The sequence below is a fragment of the Terrapene carolina genome, unplaced genomic scaffold (genome assembly GCF_002925995.2).
Source record: "Terrapene carolina triunguis isolate 2854851 unplaced genomic scaffold, T_m_triunguis-2.0 Scaffold189, whole genome shotgun sequence".
In the NCBI taxonomy this organism is placed as follows: Eukaryota; Metazoa; Chordata; order Testudines; family Emydidae; genus Terrapene; species Terrapene triunguis.
This window is the reverse complement of record NW_020664540.1, coordinates 10,258,006-10,278,436: the sequence shown is the minus strand read 5'-3', so window position 1 is coordinate 10,278,436 and position 20,431 is coordinate 10,258,006. Positions and strand designations below refer to the sequence as shown.

Below are 20,431 nucleotides of genomic sequence, written 5' to 3'. Positions count from 1 at the left end.
GAGTTGGAAAACACCAAACAGCGCCAGACTTGTGATAAAATTGTAAGAGCTGGCAAAAATATTTGTATTTTCATTATACACGACTGAAATGGGAGTTCTATTGCATATATACAATGCTTTGTATTTATATAGCACTTTTCACCTGAGATTTCAAAACATGTTGCATATGTTAATTAAGCTCCACAACTCCCCTAAATTCTAAGTAGGAAAGTGAAACATTTCCAAGATCACAGAGTGAGGGCCAGGAATAACAGGATTCAGGAATCCTGACTTCCAGTCCTATGCTCTGACCACTAGCACATTGACTCCCCCACCCCCTTTATTACTATCAAATCAAATCAAAGCTCTTCAACCTGGATCATCCCTCACTCTACCCCACCTCGAGGGCGGGGACAAAGGAGGCTAACGGGACCCTATGCTCCAGTCTCCAAACACAATCTCCCACCCCATGAATCACCATCACCCCCCTTTCTCCTACTTGGGTCTCAGTCCTCAAAACAACCGTCCTCCCTCCATCACTTTCCCCCAGGGACCTCTCCATCCTTCACCCCCAGCACCCATCCTTGTCATCCTCTCCCGCAAGGGCCCTCGCTCTCTTTCACACCCAGAACCTTCCCCCAAAGCCCTCCCTTGCTCTCTGTCCGCCTTTCCCCCACCGCTACACAGAGCCTCTCTTAAGGTGACTACTGCGCGCCTGAAAACAGCTAGGGCCAGAGCCGTACAGTTTCTAGCGCAGGGAAAGAAGAAGGGGACGAGCAGAATCACCCCAGCTCCCTCTGAAAGTGTCAAGCCCCGCTGCCCCGAGAGAGGGATTAAACCTGAGAACAGGCAGGATCAAGGACAGCCTTGATCTGCGCCGGCCGGTGTAGAAGGCCCCCAAGCCGCGGGATCTGCGCCGTTCAGTGAGGAAGGCCCCCTTTGTTGTGGTGGAAGCCGGGCGCTGGTCTCTGCAGCCGGTGGCGATGCCGCTGTACGAGGGCCTGGGGAGCGGCGGGGAGAAGACGGCGGTGGTGATAGACCTGGGAGAATCGTTCACCAAGTGAGTGGCCCGGCTGGCTGCGGCGGGCAGGCCCTTCCCCCGGTCCCGGGGCTCGCTGCGGGCTGACTCCCCCCTCCACACGATGCCCATGGTAGGGGTGCAGGTGGGGCTGCCCCTGTATCCCCGGCAACTCCGCCCTGTCGCGACATGAGGCAGCGCGTGCGGGCGGGGATGTGCCCGGCATTCCCTGCCCTCTGAACGCTGGGTCCCCACGCGTCCGGCTGTGCCCAGCCCTGACCGGTGCTTGGCGCGCGTCTGGGGGGCCCGCCTGGTCTGTCACCGTCGCAAAGGAGGCGCAACAACCCTGCCCTACGGCCTGGGGCCTGGCATTCGGGTACCATGGCGATGAACGTCTTGACTCTTCGTTAAGGCTGGATGTCTCTAAGAGAGATGCAGTAGAACAAACCCAAGTTATGGGCTTGATGCAGAAATTGACGGGAGAGGTTCTTTGGCCTGTGCTATGTAGAAGATCAGTAGATGATCATAATGGTCTGTTCTGGCCTTAAAATAGCTGAATTTGTGACTGTGACTTGAAAGAGCTTTCTGTAAAATTTGAGAGCTTGTCTCTCTCACCAAGTTGGCCCAATAAAAGATATTATCTCATCCGCCTTGTCTCTCTGAATACCTACACAAATAATGATGTCATTACTCCTAATCCAGATGCAGAAAAATCTTTTAGTGTTAATTGCAGTTCCGCATCCTGATTTTTCTTCTACCCCCAAACTACTACCTAGCTCTTCTGACTCCAGGTGACGTTTAATTTATTAAACAGATCTTGTCAGGTTTAAAAATAATTTATGTAAGAAAAAAAATCCACCCCTTGACTGTTAATAACACCTTTTAAATTATTAAAATTTAAACAAAATATTACATATGCCTTGCCATTGTTTACTTGTTCTATTAGACATACCTTGGACAGTGATAATAAACTACTCAGTTTCATTTTTTGGCTCTCCTGCACTAGCACTATGATACAGTGATGTTTGGGTTGCATATATTATAGGTGAAAGATTTATTGTTCAAATCCAAAATCTGTAAACATTTCCATTAATAATGGTGTAAAACTTTTCTAACTGTTTAGAGTTCAGTTTTGGACATAAGCTACCCAGCATTGTCTCTTTCATTAGTCATGTGTATGCGAACAGTAGGATTGTTTTGAGACCCACATGATTTGGGAATTTGAGAGATTAAAGGAGGCAATACACAGTGCTGGTCTGAATTTGCCAACCCTTATTTAAGAATGTAAGGTCAGCCATACTGGGACAGACCAATGGTCCATTTATCTTAGTATCCTGTCTCTGACAAGTATCAGAGGGGTAGCCGTGTTAGTCTGGATCTGTAAAAGCAACAAAGAATCCTGTGGCACCTTATAGACTAACAGATGTATTGGAGCATATGCTTTCGTGGGTGAATACCCACTTTGTCTGGCAGTCAGAGATTTAGGTACACCGGGAGCACAAGTTTGCATCCCTGACCATCTTGGCTAATAGCCATTGATGGACCTGTCCTCCAAATGTATTTAATTCATTTTTTAACCTAGTTAAACTTTTGGCTTCACAACATTCCATGGCAACAAGTTCCACAGGTTGACTGTGCATTGTATGAAGAAATATTTCCTTTTGTTTGTTTTAAACCTGCTGCCTGTTAATTTCATCGGGTGACCCGTAGTTCTCGTGTTATGTGATAAGTCAGTGGGGCTACCTGCATGGGTAAAGTTATGCACATGCATAAGTGTTTGCAGGATCGGGGCCTTAGTTTCTAATTACTTATGGTACCCAAGTGCCATGGCAATTGCCCCTTAACAAAGTGTTGAATACAACCTAATAGCTCTGGTTGTGTTGTTGAACTTTGATGTTGAATCCATGTTTGTAAAGTAAAACATGGTATGTTAACTTGGTATTATAGTTTAATCTATGTTTTTAAGAGCTCAAGCCTATGAGGTGCTCAAGTCTATGAGTCTGAATTCCCAAGGTGAGGCCACTCAGCACTTCAACAGAACATGCTTGGGAGTGAGGCTTGAATAATTATGGCACAAAGATGTTTCTTTTAGAAGCCCCAAATTCTGTAAACTGAGCATCTGAACCCTGAGTCAGTGGGGCTGTGTGTGCGTTCAGCTGTCAAACCATGTGGAATAGCTTGCAGGATTACGCCTAAACTGAGAATACAGTCACTTGAAGATACTGTTGTAAAATATTTTGACACAAATACCTTAGAATTTATTATGTAAATCATGCTTTCTCTCATCAAATGCATATTATATGTGAGTTTATACTTTAGTAAAACTAAGCTGATTAGTTTTAGTAGAGGAGACCAGTTCAGGCAGTTGGACTAATCCATGAAGTCTATTCTTGAGGTTCTGAACTAAACTTGGCTGCATCTTTCAGGATTCAGTGTATAAAAAGTACTAGTCCTACTACCTAGCTCTTATATAGCAGATCTCAAAGCACTTTACAAAGGAGGCTAATATCATTATCCCCATGCCCTATCCTGCTCCTACTAAAGTAAATGGCGAAATTTCCATTGACTTCAAAGGGAGCAAAATTGTGCCTGTAGTCATTAGCGTGGACACTAAAGTGGATTCAATTGTTTCAATCTCTGCTATTCTAAATAGTGAACAGTTTCAATTGAAAGTGGTCATTACTCAATTAATTTAGCTTTCAAATGTGATGTCTGATTCATTTTGGAATTAATATATTGAGAAACTTTCTTCATATCGTGAGAGATTTTTATTTGAAGCCTTCTATAGCCTACGTTTTATTTTTCCTTTTTGATCAAACTAACATGATTTGAAACGCCACTTAGCGCCTATTGTAGACAAATTGTGTTAGCTACTTGATTAAAAATACACACACACCTTTTTTTTCTAGTCTAAATAAAGCCTAAATGTAAGCTTTACCTTTCACTTTATAACTAAGAAAATCAAAATGTGAAAAAGTAGAATGATTCTTAGACCAGTTTACAAAAGAAAATGTCTGATACCTGCAATGTAAAACTATTTATACCCCCTTCTATCCACCACCCAAAAGTGTCCTTTTTGTATTATCAGTGCCAAATTCCAGACCCTTTCTTTTTTATGCTAGTGTCTTCTGCATGCACAGTATTCACTTAAAATAAGAAGATAACTATGGGCTTGATCTTGCGAACAGTTAAGCAAGTGACTATATTATTCACATGAGTAGTTCCATTGGTTTCAGTGGACCTACTTGGAGGAGTAATTTTTATTCCTGCAATGTTTGCGACATTGGGCCCTATAACTGCAACAAAGTCATTTGTTTACATTTATGCCACATTTGTGGCTGTATTACATTAGGCCCAGTTCTTCACTTGCCTCTATGCTGCCAGATGCATGCATGGAGCTCCAGTAATATCATTGGGGCTCCATGCCGGAGCATGAGCTCCCATGTGAAGGCAGTTGTAGGATTGTGGCCTTAGACACACTGATCTTGGGATCAGATGGTACTGATTTCCACATGACTGTATATGATTATTAAAAATTAAAGCCTTAGTTCTGCAATCAGATCCTTGCAAGAGCCTGTGATGTGGATTTGATTGCAGCATTGGGGTCTAAATATATAACCAAAATAACATTATAGTAAGGATTTGTTAAATCCTCTATGTATGTATAAATATTGATATTCTGAAGTCTGGCTGTTTTTCTCTAGAATAGTCCCCATTCAAGAAACTGATTGGATGCATTCATGGTATCAGAATGCCAAGACAAAATATATTTATTGACTTCTTTATTTTAAAAACATTAAACTCTGAAATCATGGATAGGCATTCTACCAAATGGTGCTTGAACTTCTAATATTTATTTCAAAAGAGACAAAAGAAATGTAAAGCATTGAGAACTCCTAAAACCTCATCCTTAGGGCATCTGTTTTTTCTGTTTAATCTTTAGAACTCGCTGTCCTTTTATATATGATCTGTTTATGAAAAGTTAACTTGACTAGCTATTCTAAATCTTGGCTTGGAATCCTGCTAATTTGAACTCACTACCTAGGCTGAGTCTACACTATGAGCGCTCTACCATTATAAGAATACCAGTATACTATACTGGCAAAGCGCTCCTGGTGTGGACACAGCTATACTGGTAACACTGTGCTTTGTACCGGTATAATAAAACCAACCCCTACAAGCAAAACAAGCTATACCAGTAAAAGTAGGGTTACCATCCGTCCGGGTTTCCCCGGACATGTCCGGCTTTTTCAGTGTTAAATGGCCGTCCGGGGGGAGATTTCTAATCAAGTAGAAATGTCCGGGATTTCCCCCTTCCCCTCATTGGGAGTGCGGCGCGGCTGATTGGACGCCTGGCCTGATTGAAAGCCGCTCACAGCCACTAGGGCCTCTAGCAGCCAGAGTCCCTCCCCCTCCCCCGCTCCCTCCTCCCCCACAGAGCAGCGGGGCAGTGTTTGATGCCACGTGGAGCCCGCAGCTCTCCCTTGGCCGGGTGAGCAGAGGCTGCAGGGGGGGGTGTATGTAGAGGCTGCAGGGGCAGGGCAGGCAGGGGGCACAGAGGCTGCAGGGTGAGTGGGGAGCAGGGGGCACAGAGGCTGCAGGGGCGGGGGGGGTGCAGAGGCTGCAGGGGCAGGCCAGGCAGGGGGTGCAGAGGCTGCAGGGCGAGTGGGGAGCACGGGGCACAGAGGCGGCAGGGGGGTGCAGAGGCTGCAGGGCAAGGAGGAGCAGGGCAGGCAGGGGCATAGAGGCTGCAGGGGCAGGGCAGGCAGGGGGCGCAGAGGCTGCAGAGTGAGTGGGGAGGAGGGGGCACAGAGGCTGCAGGGGCAGGGCAGGCAGGGGGCACAGAGGCTGCAGGGCGAGTGGGGAGCAGAGGGCACAGAGGCTGCAGGGGCGGGGGGGTGCAGAGGCTGCAGGGTGAGGAGGAGCAGGGCAGGCAAGGGCATAGGGGCTGCGGGGCGAGTGGGGAGCAGGGAAGGACTTAGCAACCCCCAACCAAGATCAGAACGGGAGGGAGGAGGGGGAATGCGGGGTGCTCAGAGGAGGGGGCAGAGTTGGGGCAGGGACTTTGGGGAAGGGGTTGGAATGGGGGCGGAGAAGGGTTGGGGTGGGGCTGGGGGCGGGGAAGGGGCGGAGTTGGGGCAGGGCCGGGGGTGGGATCGGGGCCCCGTGGAGTGTCCTCTTTTTTAAATGTTTGAATATGGTAACCCTAAGTAAAAGTGTAGCATCTACACTATGGCCTTTGCAAGCACTGCTATGTTACTCAGGGATCACACCCCTTCACCCCACTAACTAGCCTAGCTGTGCTGGCAGAAGTCTGCAGTGTAGACCTGGCCCTAGTAAATCATACATAAAACACCTCTATGGACTTTAAAAATTTTGTTCATATTAAATTGTTTTAATTATCAAATCCACTTTTACTATTTGAAATACCAGATCATTAATTTCTTGGTAGTTCTTAAATGTGAAATACATATATGTAATTTAGTTAATTTTAAATATTTTTGTTTAGATGTGGTTTTGCAGGAGAAACAGGACCAAGATGCATTATTCCTAGTGAAATAAAGAAACCTGACATTCCTCAGGTAACATTTTTTTAAATGTACTATCGGGAAAGATCCAAAATTCAAAAGTTATTTGTGTTACATTTTTATTTTTAAGAAGTACTTTAAATATGTATCTTCAAACATCACAGAAATGTGTCTCATTATTTCCTCCATCATAAACCATGTCCATTATCTCTTAGCTGTTCCTATTAAGAGGCCATAATAAGTTGCTATGAAAATTGACCTCATATTGAGGACAATTATGGTTCTGTTACATGAACAACCACAAAGTGAGCTGGCTTTTGCAAATGACAAATTAATTGGACACATCCCTAAATTAGAAATTTGGGACCATATAGTATATTAATAGGGTAAGCTGATTGATATAAAAGTGTCTGGAACTGCCAAACATGGATTTGACAATTGCCACCTCACACACAAAACAGGATAAGTAGAATAATCCTCAAAAGTATTTTTAAAAATAACAAAATGTTTCACCTGGAAGAGCCATGATGACCTTGTTTTCTAGGTATTAATGATCTCTCTGTTGTGATTTGAGCTATAAATTCCTCCCAGTACATTGTTAATTCTCAGGAAACTTTCTTTTTCTGCATCAATATTACTTACAAATTAAGGCTCTAATCCTACAAGGTGTTCAGTCAATGGGTCTCCATGGCAAACACAGGAGTCCGCATATACAGAACCACTGGTAGGCTTGGGGCCTTTCAAATATTTAAGACTATTTATCTCTTGAGTTATCCAGTTGATCAGTTATGCCCCAGTTCTGCAAAGATGTATGCATATGTTTGTGCCCTGTGAAGCATCCTGTTGAATTCAAAAAGATGATTATCAGTGGATAAAGTTAAATACAAGTGTAAGTCTTTGCAAGATTGGAGCACTTCATGCGACGTGTCCACACCACCACATTTGGCATTAATTGGTACATTTAGAGGTGGTCTCTAGGGGTATGTCTACACTGCAGTTAAACACCCGCAGCTGGCCCATGTCAGCTAACTTGGGCTCAGGCTGTGAGGCTATAAAACTGCAGTGTAGACGCATGGGGTGGAGCCTGGACTCTGGGACCTTGCAAGTTGGGAGGGTCCCAGAGCCTGGGCTCCAGCCCAAGTCCAGACATCTTCACTGCAGTTTTATAGCTCGGCAGCCCAAGTCCCATGAGCCTGCTTCAGCTGACACGGGCCAGCCTCTGGTGTTTAAATGCAGTGTAGACATAACCACAGGGTCAGGTTTGAGGCACATTGCCTCCACCTGTGCTATGCTTTTTCTCTTAGTTGGGGATGTGAGTCTCCAGAATTGTCAATTTGACACCTTTCCTCAGCATTAAAATTGATGACAAGTTTTAAAGAAAAAAAATTCAAAATTGATTCAAGTAAAATAATTTGTAGGATAATTTTGTGATGTGCGTTAATACGTCAAACAATGGAAAATAGTGTTTCTTAAAGTCAATAACAATATCTTTTGAATTTTATACTGGCTATAGATAACATTTTAATATAAATTTTTATTTTTGCAGCCTATCAAAGTTGTTCAGTATAATATTAACACAGAAGAGCTGTATTCATATCTGAAGGAATTTATTCACATGCTGTATTTCAGGTAAGAGGCACTGGGATATTTTTCTCTGATTAGCTGCTTTTGTTTGAGCATGTTGCAAAAGATGTTTGTTTTGATAGAGGTTTTGGAGAAGGCTGATGTTATGTTTCCTAAATGATGAAAGGATGGGAAGGAGATGGCTAGCTGGCTGAGCTCTTGCTGAAACAATTATTTAATGCTGCTAAAATTTGAATTGTGTTGTTAATGTGTGAGAATCACCTAGAGCCTTGGATATGCATCTTATTGTTTAAAATCATCTGAATAAATAAAACAACTGTTACCTGTGACATAGTCACAAATAGCTTGGGCTTGAAAGTTGTTATTCTTGTGTGGAGTTACACTGATTTCAATGGGGCTGCTCATAGGACTCCAAAGCCCATTGAGGTAAATGGAAAAACCAGGCCTGATGTGAACAAGGGTTTGGACGTCTGGATCCAAATGTTCAAAGTTTGAGATTTCTAATGTGCCTGATGGGATCACTGAATTCTGTAGGTTTATATTTTTTTACTTGAATAGAACACATCTTCCCCTTGGTGTAAATGTCCTCATGAACTTAGATTTAGTGCTCTCATATCCCACTCACATCCACATACAGAATGACTTGACTCCTGTTGTGGACAAACATTACTTTTGTTACTGGACTTCTGCCTCACTCCCTCAAGCATCATTGGTTTTCTTTCTGTCCTCTACCAGAGCTGTTCTGTTTCTGACCCAAAGTCTTTGGCATGCTGGGGACACGTCCTTCTGCATCTAGAAGATGGTTTTATTATCGTTTTGAGAAAATGCAAATTATTCCCCTTTTTCTTTTAACTTTGTGAGAGATGATGAGCTAGAGGTTGAAGCACAGGACTGTGGGTCAGGAGATCTGGGTCATAGTCTTAGGTCTTCCACAAATGCACCGTGGCATTGGACAAGTCACTGAGGGGTGGCCTGCACACAGACCAATACGCTTAGAGGTGCATAATCCGTTTGTAGACAAGACTGTAACCTCTGCCTGCACTGCCGTTTCCTGATGTGTAAATCTGGAATAATGCCTACCTCCCTGCGTGTTGTGAAGCTTCATTATAAGATGCATTGAGGTGTGGGGTGGAAGGTGCTATCTAAGCGCACGTTATTATTTATTATGATTTTGACTGAAATAACTTTCAAAAGAAGTAGTTACAAAACTTGAAAGAAGGTATCACGTCCCATAAGAGATGCTTAGATTTAACAGGTTTCAGAGTAGCAGCCGTGTTAGTCTGTATCCGCAAAAAGAACAGGAGTACTTGTGGCACCTTAGAGACTAACAAATTTATTAATTCATGAAGTTGATGGATTTCCACTCCATACGGCTAAATTATAAATTTGTTAGTCTCTAAGGTGCCACAAGTACTCCTGTTAGATTTAACAGTCTCAGTTTATAATTCTTTACAAATATATGTGCTGTTTTCCAGACATCTGCTGGTGAATCCCAGAGACCGTCGCGTTGTAATAGTGGAATCTGTGCTATGCCCCTCACACTTCAGAGAGACACTCACTAGAGTACTTTTCAAGTATTTTGAGGTACGTGTATTCCCTAACTATTGGCATTCGTTGTCTTAATTGATTACATAAGAATGGGCATATTGTGTCAGACCAGTGATTTATCTAGCCCAGTATCCTGTCTTCTGATAGTGGCCAGTGCCAGATGTTTTAGAGGGAATGAAGAGAACAGGAATTTATCAAGTGATCCATCCCCGGTCGTCCAGTCCCAGCTTCTGTCAGTCAGTCAGAGGTTTAGGAACACCCAGAGCATGGAGTTGCATCCCTGACCTTCTTGGCTAGTAGCCATTGATGACCTATCCTCCATTAACTTACCTTATTCTTGTTTGAACCTAGTTACACTTTTGGTCTTCCCAACATCCCCTGGCAATCATTTCCACAGGTTGACTGTGTGTTGTGTGAGGAAGTACTTCCTTATGCTTGTTTTAAACCTACTGCCTCTTAATTTCATTGGGTGACCCCTGGTACTTGTATTATGTGAAGGGGTAAATAACTCTTATTCACTTTCTCCCCACCATTCATGATTTTATAGATTTCTATCATATTCCCCTTTAGTCGTCTATTTTCCAAACTGAACAGCCCCAGTCTTTTTAATCTTTCCTCATATGGAAGCTGTTCCATTCCCCTAATCATTTTTGTTGCCTTTTTCTGTACTTTTTCCAGTTCTAACATATCTTTTTTTGAGAAGGGGCAACCAGAACTGCACACACTGTTCAAGGTTTGGGCATACCATGGATTTATGTAATGGCATATATTTTCTGTCTTATTATCTATCCCTTTCCTTATGGTTTCCAACATTCTATTCGCTTTTTTTACTGCTGCTGCACAGTGAGCAGATGTTTTCAGAGAACTATCCACGTTGACTCCCAAGATCTCTTTCTTGAGTGGTAATTGCTAATTTAGACCCCATTGTTTTGTATGTATAGTTGGGGCTATGTTTTCCAATGTGAATGACTTTGCATTTATCAACTTTAAATTTAATTGGCCAGTTTGTTGTCCAGTCCAGTCACCCCGTTTATTGAGATTCCCTTTGTAACTCCTTGCACTCAGCTTTGGACTTAACCGTCTTGAGTCATTTTATATCATCTGCAAACTTTGCCACATCTTTGTTTACCTCTTTTTCAAGTTCATTTATGAATATATTGAACAACACTGGTCCCAGTACGGATCCTTGGAGGATCACCCTTGTTCACGTTTGTTGACCCCCCTCAAAGAATTCTAATAGATTGGTGAAACATGATTTCCCTGTTCAAAAGCCATGTTGATTCTTCCCCAAATATCATGTTCATCTGTGTGTCTAATAATTCTGTTCTTTACTATATTTTCAGCCCATTTGCCTGGTACTGAAGTTAGGCTTACGAGCCTGTAATTGCCAGGATCGCCTCTGGAGCCTTTTATAAAAATCAGTGTTACATTAGCTATCCAACATTCATCTGGTACAGAGGTTGATTTAAGCAATAGGTTACATGCCACAGTTAGCAGTTCTGCAATTTCATATTTGAGTGCCTTCAGAACTCTTGGGTGAATCCCATCTGTCATGTAGGATATGTAGAATAATCAAATAGGATATTAGCAATAGTGCTAGTGGCCATTGCTATACTTGGCATGTGTGGGAATGGACAAAGGAGTGGGGATAAAGGGCAAAGAATGAAAGTGAGAAGAGGAAGATAGAGAGGTAGAGATCAGTGGGATTTTTTCCTGACTCATTTAAATATCAGTTATCTAAATAGCATATATTAGCAAGAATTATCTATAGGTTTTTTTTTGACTTGGCAAAAAATAGCTCACGTCATCTCATTTTTGACAGGACCAATAAATCCCAATGAGCACTGCCAGAAACCTGAGTCTATATTTAAACATTTCTTAGTGCTCTCTCTCAGCACAAGTCTTGATTCTTTTACCATAAGTCGATATCTTTGCCTAGCACGTGACCTAAACTCTGGCTGTACTCACTTAGATAGGAACTTATCTGATATTTATGTCCTTCACATAATCAATCTTTTTGTTAGATCAGACTCTTCCTTAAATCTAATTCTGATCCTAGTGTCAATGGAAAACACTTTGCAGGGTAATGCCATAAACTTTCCGTTCATATAGGTCAGATTGGTATGATTTTCTATTAAAGGCTATGCAAATAAGTAGTTTGCCTCCCCAGCCTAATTTTATAACTAATCTTAAACTGTCATAGATTACATTTCTGTATAATTCCTTCCTGGTATACTTAATCTTTTTTTCCCACCTTAAATATGATGAGCAGTGTGAATGGATTTTCTAATCCGTTTACAGAAAGTTAAAAAAGAGGAGAGAGAAATGCCTTTCATTTTGATTACTTTGCAATGTGAGGATGACAGATAATGAACTTAGCACAGAGCTGCTTTAAACATTATCCAAAATGTCTGGTGACAGGGAGAGGTCCATACTTTGGTTTTGAGGCCTGGTTCTATGATGACAAACCTGCTGGTAGCCATGTAAAGTGAGCCCTGCCTCGTGTGTAGGGCCACCATTCGTGGTGTTCCGAATAAATGTGACATTTGATACAAGGTCAGCATTTTTAAATAGTTATCCTGTGATCTGATTACACCATACTGTTGCCAGTAAATAAAAGCTTTATGGAATTACTTTTCCTTTTCCCCAGAGTTCAGGGGAGGGTATTTGCCAATGGGGTTGTCAGCACCCTGAGAGCGAGATTTCTAGGGCAAGGCTGGGGCTCTCCTCTAGCTATATGGTCTGAGCTGCTCCTTTCACATTTCCTTTTAGAGTTCCCTCTTTCTTACCTATATTGCAATGTGATCCTTGTGGCCAAAAGAGCTGTTGATTTGCTCTGAGACTAATGCTTCCTAGTACTGGCTTTTAATCAGTGTTTGTACAGTGGAGAGCATGATCCCACTGGCCACACATCAAAACTTTGTCTCCTTTGCTCACCTCTTCATGTCTTCGCAACATGTTATGAAGAGCTACGTTTGGCCTTCTGTAGTCAACTGTGACTTGACCTAAGCTATGTTCCATACACACTACTTGTTTTTCTTACAACCCTCTGTTACTATTCAGTGTTATTAAGCACATATGTGGACATGGTGTAGCTATGAACGTGTTGGGAATGAATCTGAGTATGCTGCTGTATTTAGTTGGTCATCATCACATTAGATTAAATCCTGAATTAAGACTAGGCAGTTCAGTACTTGATGGTTCAGTCTTTGTTTTTTATATGAAATTGGGGGGAATGAAAATGATAAACCTTCAAGTTTACTTGCACTGAATTTAATTGTTTTGGTCTCATTACAGGTTCCTTCTGTGTTGTTTGCCCCAAGTCACCTGATGTCTCTTCTGACACTTGGGATTAATTCTGCTATGGTTTTAGACTGTGGATATGCAGAAAGTCTGGTGCTGCCTGTATCCTTGAATAATAATCCAGAAAGCAAATCTTCAGCAGGAAAACTATAACAAGAAGTAGCTTATTTTATTATAGACTTGAAATATGATAGACAAGAATAGGGACAGACCAGCAATTTAGCTTTGATCGTAGTATTCTGGCTTGCTGTTTTAGAGTGGAGAATATCACAATATCCTGACTTACTACATGAGAATCCCTAGACCTGTACTCTTTCCAAAGGATGGGATAGGAACAGACATAATCTGTGCTCTCTTGCTTGACAGTTCTGTGTTTCTCCCTCACATACTACACATTTAATGAGAGTTCTGGACAGAATTGACTATTGGAAATATTTATAACTGTTGCGGGGAAAGGAGGAAGAAAAATGCCTTCAATCCCTGTGTCTTCAGATGGAAAACACATTATAATATAGTGAGATTTCCTGAGCAGCTTATAGATATATGAGGGAATCCCAGTTTTGAGTTGCTGGGGTGCCCTTCCCCTAGGAGGAAAAGCAATTCACAAGTAAGTTTACAGTTATGCCTCCAAGATGATTCTGTCAACTGATGATGCCATTTGATTGTGAAAATTAATCTTTAGTCAATTACTTTATTATAATATAATTAAATTGGATTATAACCCCTGTTGTGTTACCATCCCATTCTAAAGTTGTAAATGTGTAGTGGCCGTGGAAATATGATGGGAACCTTGGAAATAACAGTTTAGAAATTGGATTTATTTCGGTCTTTCTTTTAAATAAAGTGTTACTGAAGGAAGTAAATAACGTAGCGCTGACATGGTGCAAATACATAGGATCGGTAGCGGGTGGTAACTATAGACTTTTTATATTTACAACATTTTAGGGAGCTGGAGAATCAGTTGTTGGAGCAATGCAGTGTTGACACAGGAGTAGCTAAAGGACAAAGACTCCCATCAGTGATGGGTAAGGTGTATTTCTGATGTAACATAAATGTGTTCCTTTTTAGGCAATCATACTGGGGAAGGTGGGTTAATCCCGCTTCCTTCTCTGCTTCCTTTCATGCTGCTAACATCAGAAAGAATAAATTCATGTTTCTCCACCTGGTTTAACATGCTACTGGTTCCAGGGCCGGCTCTGGCTTTTTTGCCGCCCCAGACAAAAAAGCCTCCGGCCGCCCCCGCCCCCCTCCCCCCACGGGGGGGGGGGGCGGCCGGAGCCCTGGGGGGAGGGCGGGGAGCCCCGGCGGGGGCTTGGCTCTCCCCCCCTCCGGCGGCCAGAGCGCCGGGGGCAGGGCGGCGAGCCCCAGCAGGGGCTCGCCGCTCTCCCCCTGGCGGCCGGGGGGAGGGCGCGGGGGGGGGAGGGCGGCCAGAGCGCCGGGGGGAGGGCGGCGAGCCCGGCTGTGGCCCCGCTCTCCCCGGCAGCCGGAGCGCCGCGCCGCCCCCCTCCAGGTGCCGCCCCAAGCACCAGCTTGGTTGCCTGGTGCCTGGAGCCGGCCCTGGCTGGTTCCATGTCTCCTCTCCCAGTATAAAATTAATTAGTATGTTACTTCCATGACAAACCACTGTTAACTGGTTTGAAATAAAGTTTAGTGCTGTATTCTTTGTCTGTTACATTTTGAATGTGAGAAGAGCATGTTACATTGTTTCCAAATGTAAGACAGGTTCTCTTTTTCATGTAGATTTCTTCCCCGAGAGTAAAGTTGTTTATTTCTAGCAAATCTTTTAAAGTTATTGTTGTGCAGTTTCTGTACTAAATTCACACTTCTTCAATTATTGGTTGGATTTTGCAAGTTGTATTTTTACTTAATGAAGATCTGTACTAAACTATTAACTATTTTTAGGCTCAGTTCCAGAAGACGTTGTAGAGGATATAAAAGGTAAAACTCTTTACGTCAAGAAACCCTATTTGTGCTTCCCCCCCAGAGATCAATTTAACAATCTCACTACATTTACAATACCCTGCCACTGTAAAACAACAGAATCCCATAAATTTAAATTCCCTTTTGTCATATTTCTTATATCAGCAGAAGAACTTGAAGTACTGTCCATATTGTAGGTGTTCTGCGGGTCATATTGCATCCATCTTCTGAGGTTAGACTTGAGGTATTGGTCCAGATATAGCTGAGTGTTGTGTTTTTGCATATAAACACAATGTAAGGATATTGGGTAGTTTTGTGTATCCATCCATCAGCAGTTTAGGTTAATATGGTGTTGCATTTTTAAATACTCGTGTTCTGTTTTTTTCTGATGTCTATTTATAGAAACACACAGTATGTACCCTACATTTGATTAATAGCAGATTTAACTTCCACAAACTGGCAACATCAAGTTTCTATTGCTTCTGGTCAAAAAGACCGTTACTGCTGAGAAATTCTGACTGATTGTTAGTTCTTGCTTAAAATGATTTAGCTAGGCATACTCTGTGTTTGCCACATAATATGGTATCTTCACCAAAACTGAAAATAGCATGTAAAAGGCGTTTTGGAATATTGGGTCTGGTATGAAATATTAATCACCTTAATAAATTTACACTTCAAAAATTTGGGCATATGTCATTAAAAAGCTATAGTAACTTTTCTATAGCACTTTATATGCAGTTCATCCCAAACCACTTTACAACTCTTTTAATAGAAAATAAAAATCGTTGATGAACTTAAGGAATGTTTCCTATGGCTTATTAACAGGCCAGTCTTAACAGAAATAGTATCTACCTGTTGGGCCAAACAAGGGGGAAAGACCACGTGTCAAGCACCTCGATACCTTAAGATGCTCCATACCTTTTAAACACTGCTAATATTTTATCACATGTAATTAATTCATGGAAATGGCTTTTTAAAATTCTGGACACAAATGCAGCTTTCTGATTGGCTGTCTTTTTTTCACACCGTTATTTTTAACCAGATATAAGATGTTACTTGCTAGAATGGTTGTTTGTGTTATATTAAAGATATAAATGGAGTTTGGCTCTTAAGCTCCTTCTGGAGTTTTGGAGGGCAGGAGATATGTGCCACTAACACCACCACATAATAGCAGACCATTTACAAAACAGCAACGTCCAATTTGAGACTGGAATTGTTGATTCAAATGCAGTAACCTATCCCTTCCACCTCCTGGCAACAGAGTTGATAACTCTCCATGGACTTCAGATCTAGCTATTTAGTTCCTCAAGAAGAAAATCCTCTCTAGTGCAGCATATTTGTGGTATGAATGCTACTTCCTTTAGAATTCTGCATCCCAACCAGAGCCTAAGTTCTGATAAGTAGTGTCAGAATATTTCACAGCAAGTAGCAATATCTTGTATACATAAAAATGTAGTCTTTGTATATCTTTTTTTTTTCTTTTATAAAGTCCGCACTTGTTTTGTGAGTGATCTCCAACGTGGGCTGAAAATCCAGGCAGCAAAGTTTAACATGGATGGCAGTGCTGAGGTAGGTGGAGGGTAAATGTTTCTCCTCCTCTTCGAAGTGGAAGGAGATCTCTTTTTTGCCTTTCAGATGATATGTGTGTGTTTTGTTTTAGCGTCCTTCACCACCTCCAGATGTAGATTACCCTCTAGATGGAGAGAAGATTCTGCATGTAGTTGGATCAATCAGGTTAGAAAAATTATAACTAAAATGTGTTGTTATTTTATTGTTGTGTTTAGAGTAGTGCCCAGATGCTTGAATATTGAAATAAACCATTAGAAATGACGCCTTAGTTGTGTGCTGGTAAAACTTATTTGTGTGTTTAGGGGCATTAATGAACCATTGCACTTTGATCTTGTGATTTGAGGCCCCTAAAACTTCGCAATATAACAGCCTGTGGTACCACCTTGAGGCCCCAGTCATGCACCAGGACCCCATTGTGCTAGGTGCTGTACTAACATGTAACAAAAACTGTCCCTGTTACACTAAAACTCTAAACTCTTTGAAAGATGAAAGACAATAGGTGGGAACACAAGGAAACAATGACACCATACTGGTAGGCTGTTGTTTGTTGCTAATGCTCCTTGCTTTGTTTTATTTTGTCAACAGAGACTCAGTTGTTGAAATACTGTTTGAGCAGGATAATGAAGAGAAATCCGTTGCCACTTTAATACTGGATGCACTTATTCAGGTATCTCTACCAGTATAAATAGTTGCATGCGTTGCTGTGGCCTTGCATAGAGCCTGGTTTTACAAACCGTCATTCACTTGGGCAGTCTCGCTGATTATAAGTATGGACCGTGTATGGGTAAGATGTTCTCTGAATCAGGCTCATGACTGGCTTAGGGAAGATGAGAAACTACAGCATATTGGGTACTCTTAGAAATTCGAGTGCTGTCATTCAAGTGGTGTCAGCATTTTTATTACTCTCCTCATTCTTTTAAGGTCTTTTATTTGGACTTGGAAATTCTCTAGAGGCGTGATAGCTTATCATAAGACGAAATGTCTGTCTAGTTAGGAAAAAAATATGGAATGTGGGTTTGACCAGTACAAATGTAAACTACATCTCATTCTATGTATATTTTAAAGATGGGTTTCTGCAGTTACAAATACACCTCTACCTCGATATAACGCTGTCCTCGGGAGCCAAAAAATCTTACCGCGTTATAGGTGAAACTGCGTTATATTGAACTTGCTTTGATCCACCGGAGTGCGCAGCCCGCCCCCCCACCCCCCTCCCCGAGCACTGCTTTACCGTGTTATATCAGAATTCGTGTTATATCGGGTGGCGTTATATTCAGGTAGCGGTGTATATCGTTTGAACCAAAGTTTGCAGATGAGTAATTCTTTGCTAGGACAATAAACTTGGATGTTTTAAGGCAATTATTTCTAGTTAGGGCTCACCTTGTTATAAAAATTGATCCTATTAAATAATTCCCAATGTTTTGGGTTCCTTGGTTGAGAGATACTGGGACAGTTCAAATTACATTGTTCTCTAGTGACTCCCTCTGACCAAGCAAGCAATGGCTCTGGAGGGATAAGTCAGGAGAGGGTCACTGCAGCATGGGACACCTTGAGAGGGGTAGCCGGCCAAGATAAAAACACAAATGAGTTGCTGCACATAGTGTATATTGTCTTGTGCTTACGTTAACAGAAATACATACCAGTGTCACTTGTAAAGAGAGGCGCTCCATTTCTGACATGTTTTGAATGCTGTGTATATAACTTCATTTAAACATTTTCAATTTTCTTTTGTACCAGTGCCCAATAGACACCAGGAAGCAGCTGGCTGAGAACTTAGTAGTTATTGGTGGCACTGCTATGTTGCCAGGATTCCTACACAGATTAATGGCTGAAATTAGGTACCTGGTCGATAAACCAAAATACAAAGAAGCACTTGCCACTAAGACCTTCAGAATTCACACTCCACCTGCCAAACCCAACTGTGTGGCTTGGCTGGGAGGTAAGAATGACACTGGGGTTAGTCAGAGATATGAAGGGAAAAGCAAGGTTTTACTATGGGATTTGGAAGGAGCAAATGACAATAGTTCTTTGAAACATTGCTAAGTGTAAACTACATCTGAGCTCTTTGTAGTTATTGTGCCTCATGTCAAAGTCCTGTGGAGCAAAATCTGCCTCCTGGAGTTTTGGAGGGCAGGAGATTTGCCCCACTAATGACAGCAAATCATTGAAAAGCAGCAACATCAAATTTGAAGCGGTGGTGTGTACGACAGGAATTGTTGATTCAGGCGTGCAGTACACTATTCATGCCGTGTGGTGGCACCAGCAAAGCAACCATCCAAAGCACAAACTTGCTGGACAGGGGTGTCATTTGCTATGGGGCCAGATTTTTCATAGCTCCTCTCCAGCTGGCACTGCAGTGTCTCCCTTGGGCGTGCATGGACCACTGTGAGCCAAGAGTTCTAATTGCTGCATTGGTAGTTCCAGCTCCAGCCAGCCAGGGAGCAGTAGCAGCCTGGATCAGAGTGAGTTGGGCCCTGATTTCCCCCCCTCCCCCCACCCCACCCCCCAAAAAAAGAGGTGGGAGGCAGTTATTGACTTAAAAGCTGCCAATCATGGGCTAGGCAAAGGCTGCTAACTCACTGCACAACTCCCAGATACCTGCTCTATTGTAAATCAGGGAAAGGGAAGGGCCAAGAGAGGCATTTCATGGCGATTCCATGTGGCTAAAGGTTTCTTCTGACAAGAATTCTTGAATTTATAATATGTACATTTCAGCTAATAAACTAAGCCTCTGTACGTAACTAGGGTAGAATTTTAGAGAAACAAAATGTAATAAATGTAAGTCTGGTTTGAAAGTGAGTGCCACAGAACAGCAAATGTGGGTGTCATCAGCCTGTCTGCAGCTCCTCATCAGAAAGAGATGCCAGTTAATCAACATAGACTTACTTTTCTCCACGAGTCGTACAAACTTATTCTCATGCATGTTGTGCCATGCTAGGAGTTTCCCACAGTGCTTAGTTTCTGGGAGAATTTCATTTACCCATGGGATTGATGGTACCTGTTTAAAGCACTTGGAGTTATAGCTTCAGGGAAAGGCCTCTGGCAGGAAACTACTCGCAGTAAAGCCCATATGGATCTTTTATTCAGTCACTTATGAAGGGTGTGGAATGAAGCAATACAATACATAAAAGAGGGAAAGGATTAGACCCAGTATATTCAGTCTTTTGTCTCTTCTTTGGCGGGTTGAAAAGGAGTTAGGGGAGATTCCCGCAACCGAGCAGGGGAAAGAGAAATTCAGTGTGATGAGCACTAATGTGAAATTTTGTTTTACGATGCAGGAGCCGTTTTTGGAGCTCTTCAGGACATACTTGGAAGCCGTTCAGTGTCCAAGGAATATTACAGTCAGACAGGCCGTATACCTGACTGGTGCTGTCTCAGTAACCCTCCTTTGGAAATGATGTTTGATGTTGGCAAAGCCCCGCCACCATTGATGAAGAGGGCTTTTTCCACTGAGAAATAAGCATCTGAATACAACACAGCTGCACAAGGATTCCTTTCACCTATTTCAAGCAGACCTATACAAGTTGCTTCTTATGCAGTAAGTTAATCAGGTGTAACACTGTTTAAAGTTAATGATATAGGTGTGGCTTGGGAGCATCTTGTTAGCTGGAACTTTATTGAAGTTGGATACAATTCTACATTTAGATTAAAAAAACCCCAAACAGTGGTTTTGACAAATGTGATGATGTGGTTTGTTTGTTTGTTTTTCCTTTCTATGGAAATACTGTAACTGGCACAAGTTGTTAACTACTAAGTTGTTTGCTCTATACATATATGTACAGTAGATACAAAATTAAGAGGCTTAGTTTTAGATATTTTTGTTTTGTTTTAAATATCTTAGAAGAATGAAGGAGATTCCTTGTTACCTGAAACCATCTGTGGAAGTTTCTCTGCCAAACTCTGCATAAAATGTTGCACATGTTAACATAACCTGTTGGTTCATACATTAAAATGTCTCCTGGAAACTTGTTTTGTTTTGTTG

General features: G+C 42.1%; 1 protein-coding gene across 1 annotated transcript; it reads left to right on the top strand.

Annotated features, from left to right (window-relative positions):
* The first annotated feature begins 912 nt into the window (after positions 1 to 912).
* Positions 913 to 20,414, top strand: ACTR10 (actin related protein 10). The gene is made up of 13 exons (XM_024223856.2): positions 913 to 1,039; positions 6,507 to 6,579; positions 8,072 to 8,154; positions 9,585 to 9,693; positions 12,955 to 13,062; positions 13,500 to 13,567; positions 13,906 to 13,985; positions 14,863 to 14,898; positions 16,370 to 16,449; positions 16,541 to 16,614; positions 17,035 to 17,116; positions 18,187 to 18,388; positions 19,728 to 20,414. The coding sequence occupies exons 1-13, from the start codon at positions 963 to 965 to the stop codon at positions 19,907 to 19,909; spliced, it is 1,254 nt and encodes a 417-aa protein (XP_024079624.2). The 5' UTR covers positions 913 to 962; the 3' UTR covers positions 19,910 to 20,414.
* Positions 20,415 to 20,431: the final 17 nt, after the last annotated feature.

Bases quoted from the DNA above. Each gene is read 5' to 3' on its own strand.
- ACTR10 (XM_024223856.2), top strand. From the start codon at position 963: ATGCCGCTGTACGAGGGCCTGGGGAGCGGCGGGGAGAAGACGGCGGTG. The intron at 13,568-13,905 runs GTAAGTTTACAG...ACAACATTTTAG, and splicing joins GGAGGAAAAGCAATTCACAA to GGAGCTGGAGAATCAGTTGT. The intron at 14,899-16,369 runs GTAAAACTCTTT...TCTTTTATAAAG, and splicing joins CGTTGTAGAGGATATAAAAG to TCCGCACTTGTTTTGTGAGT.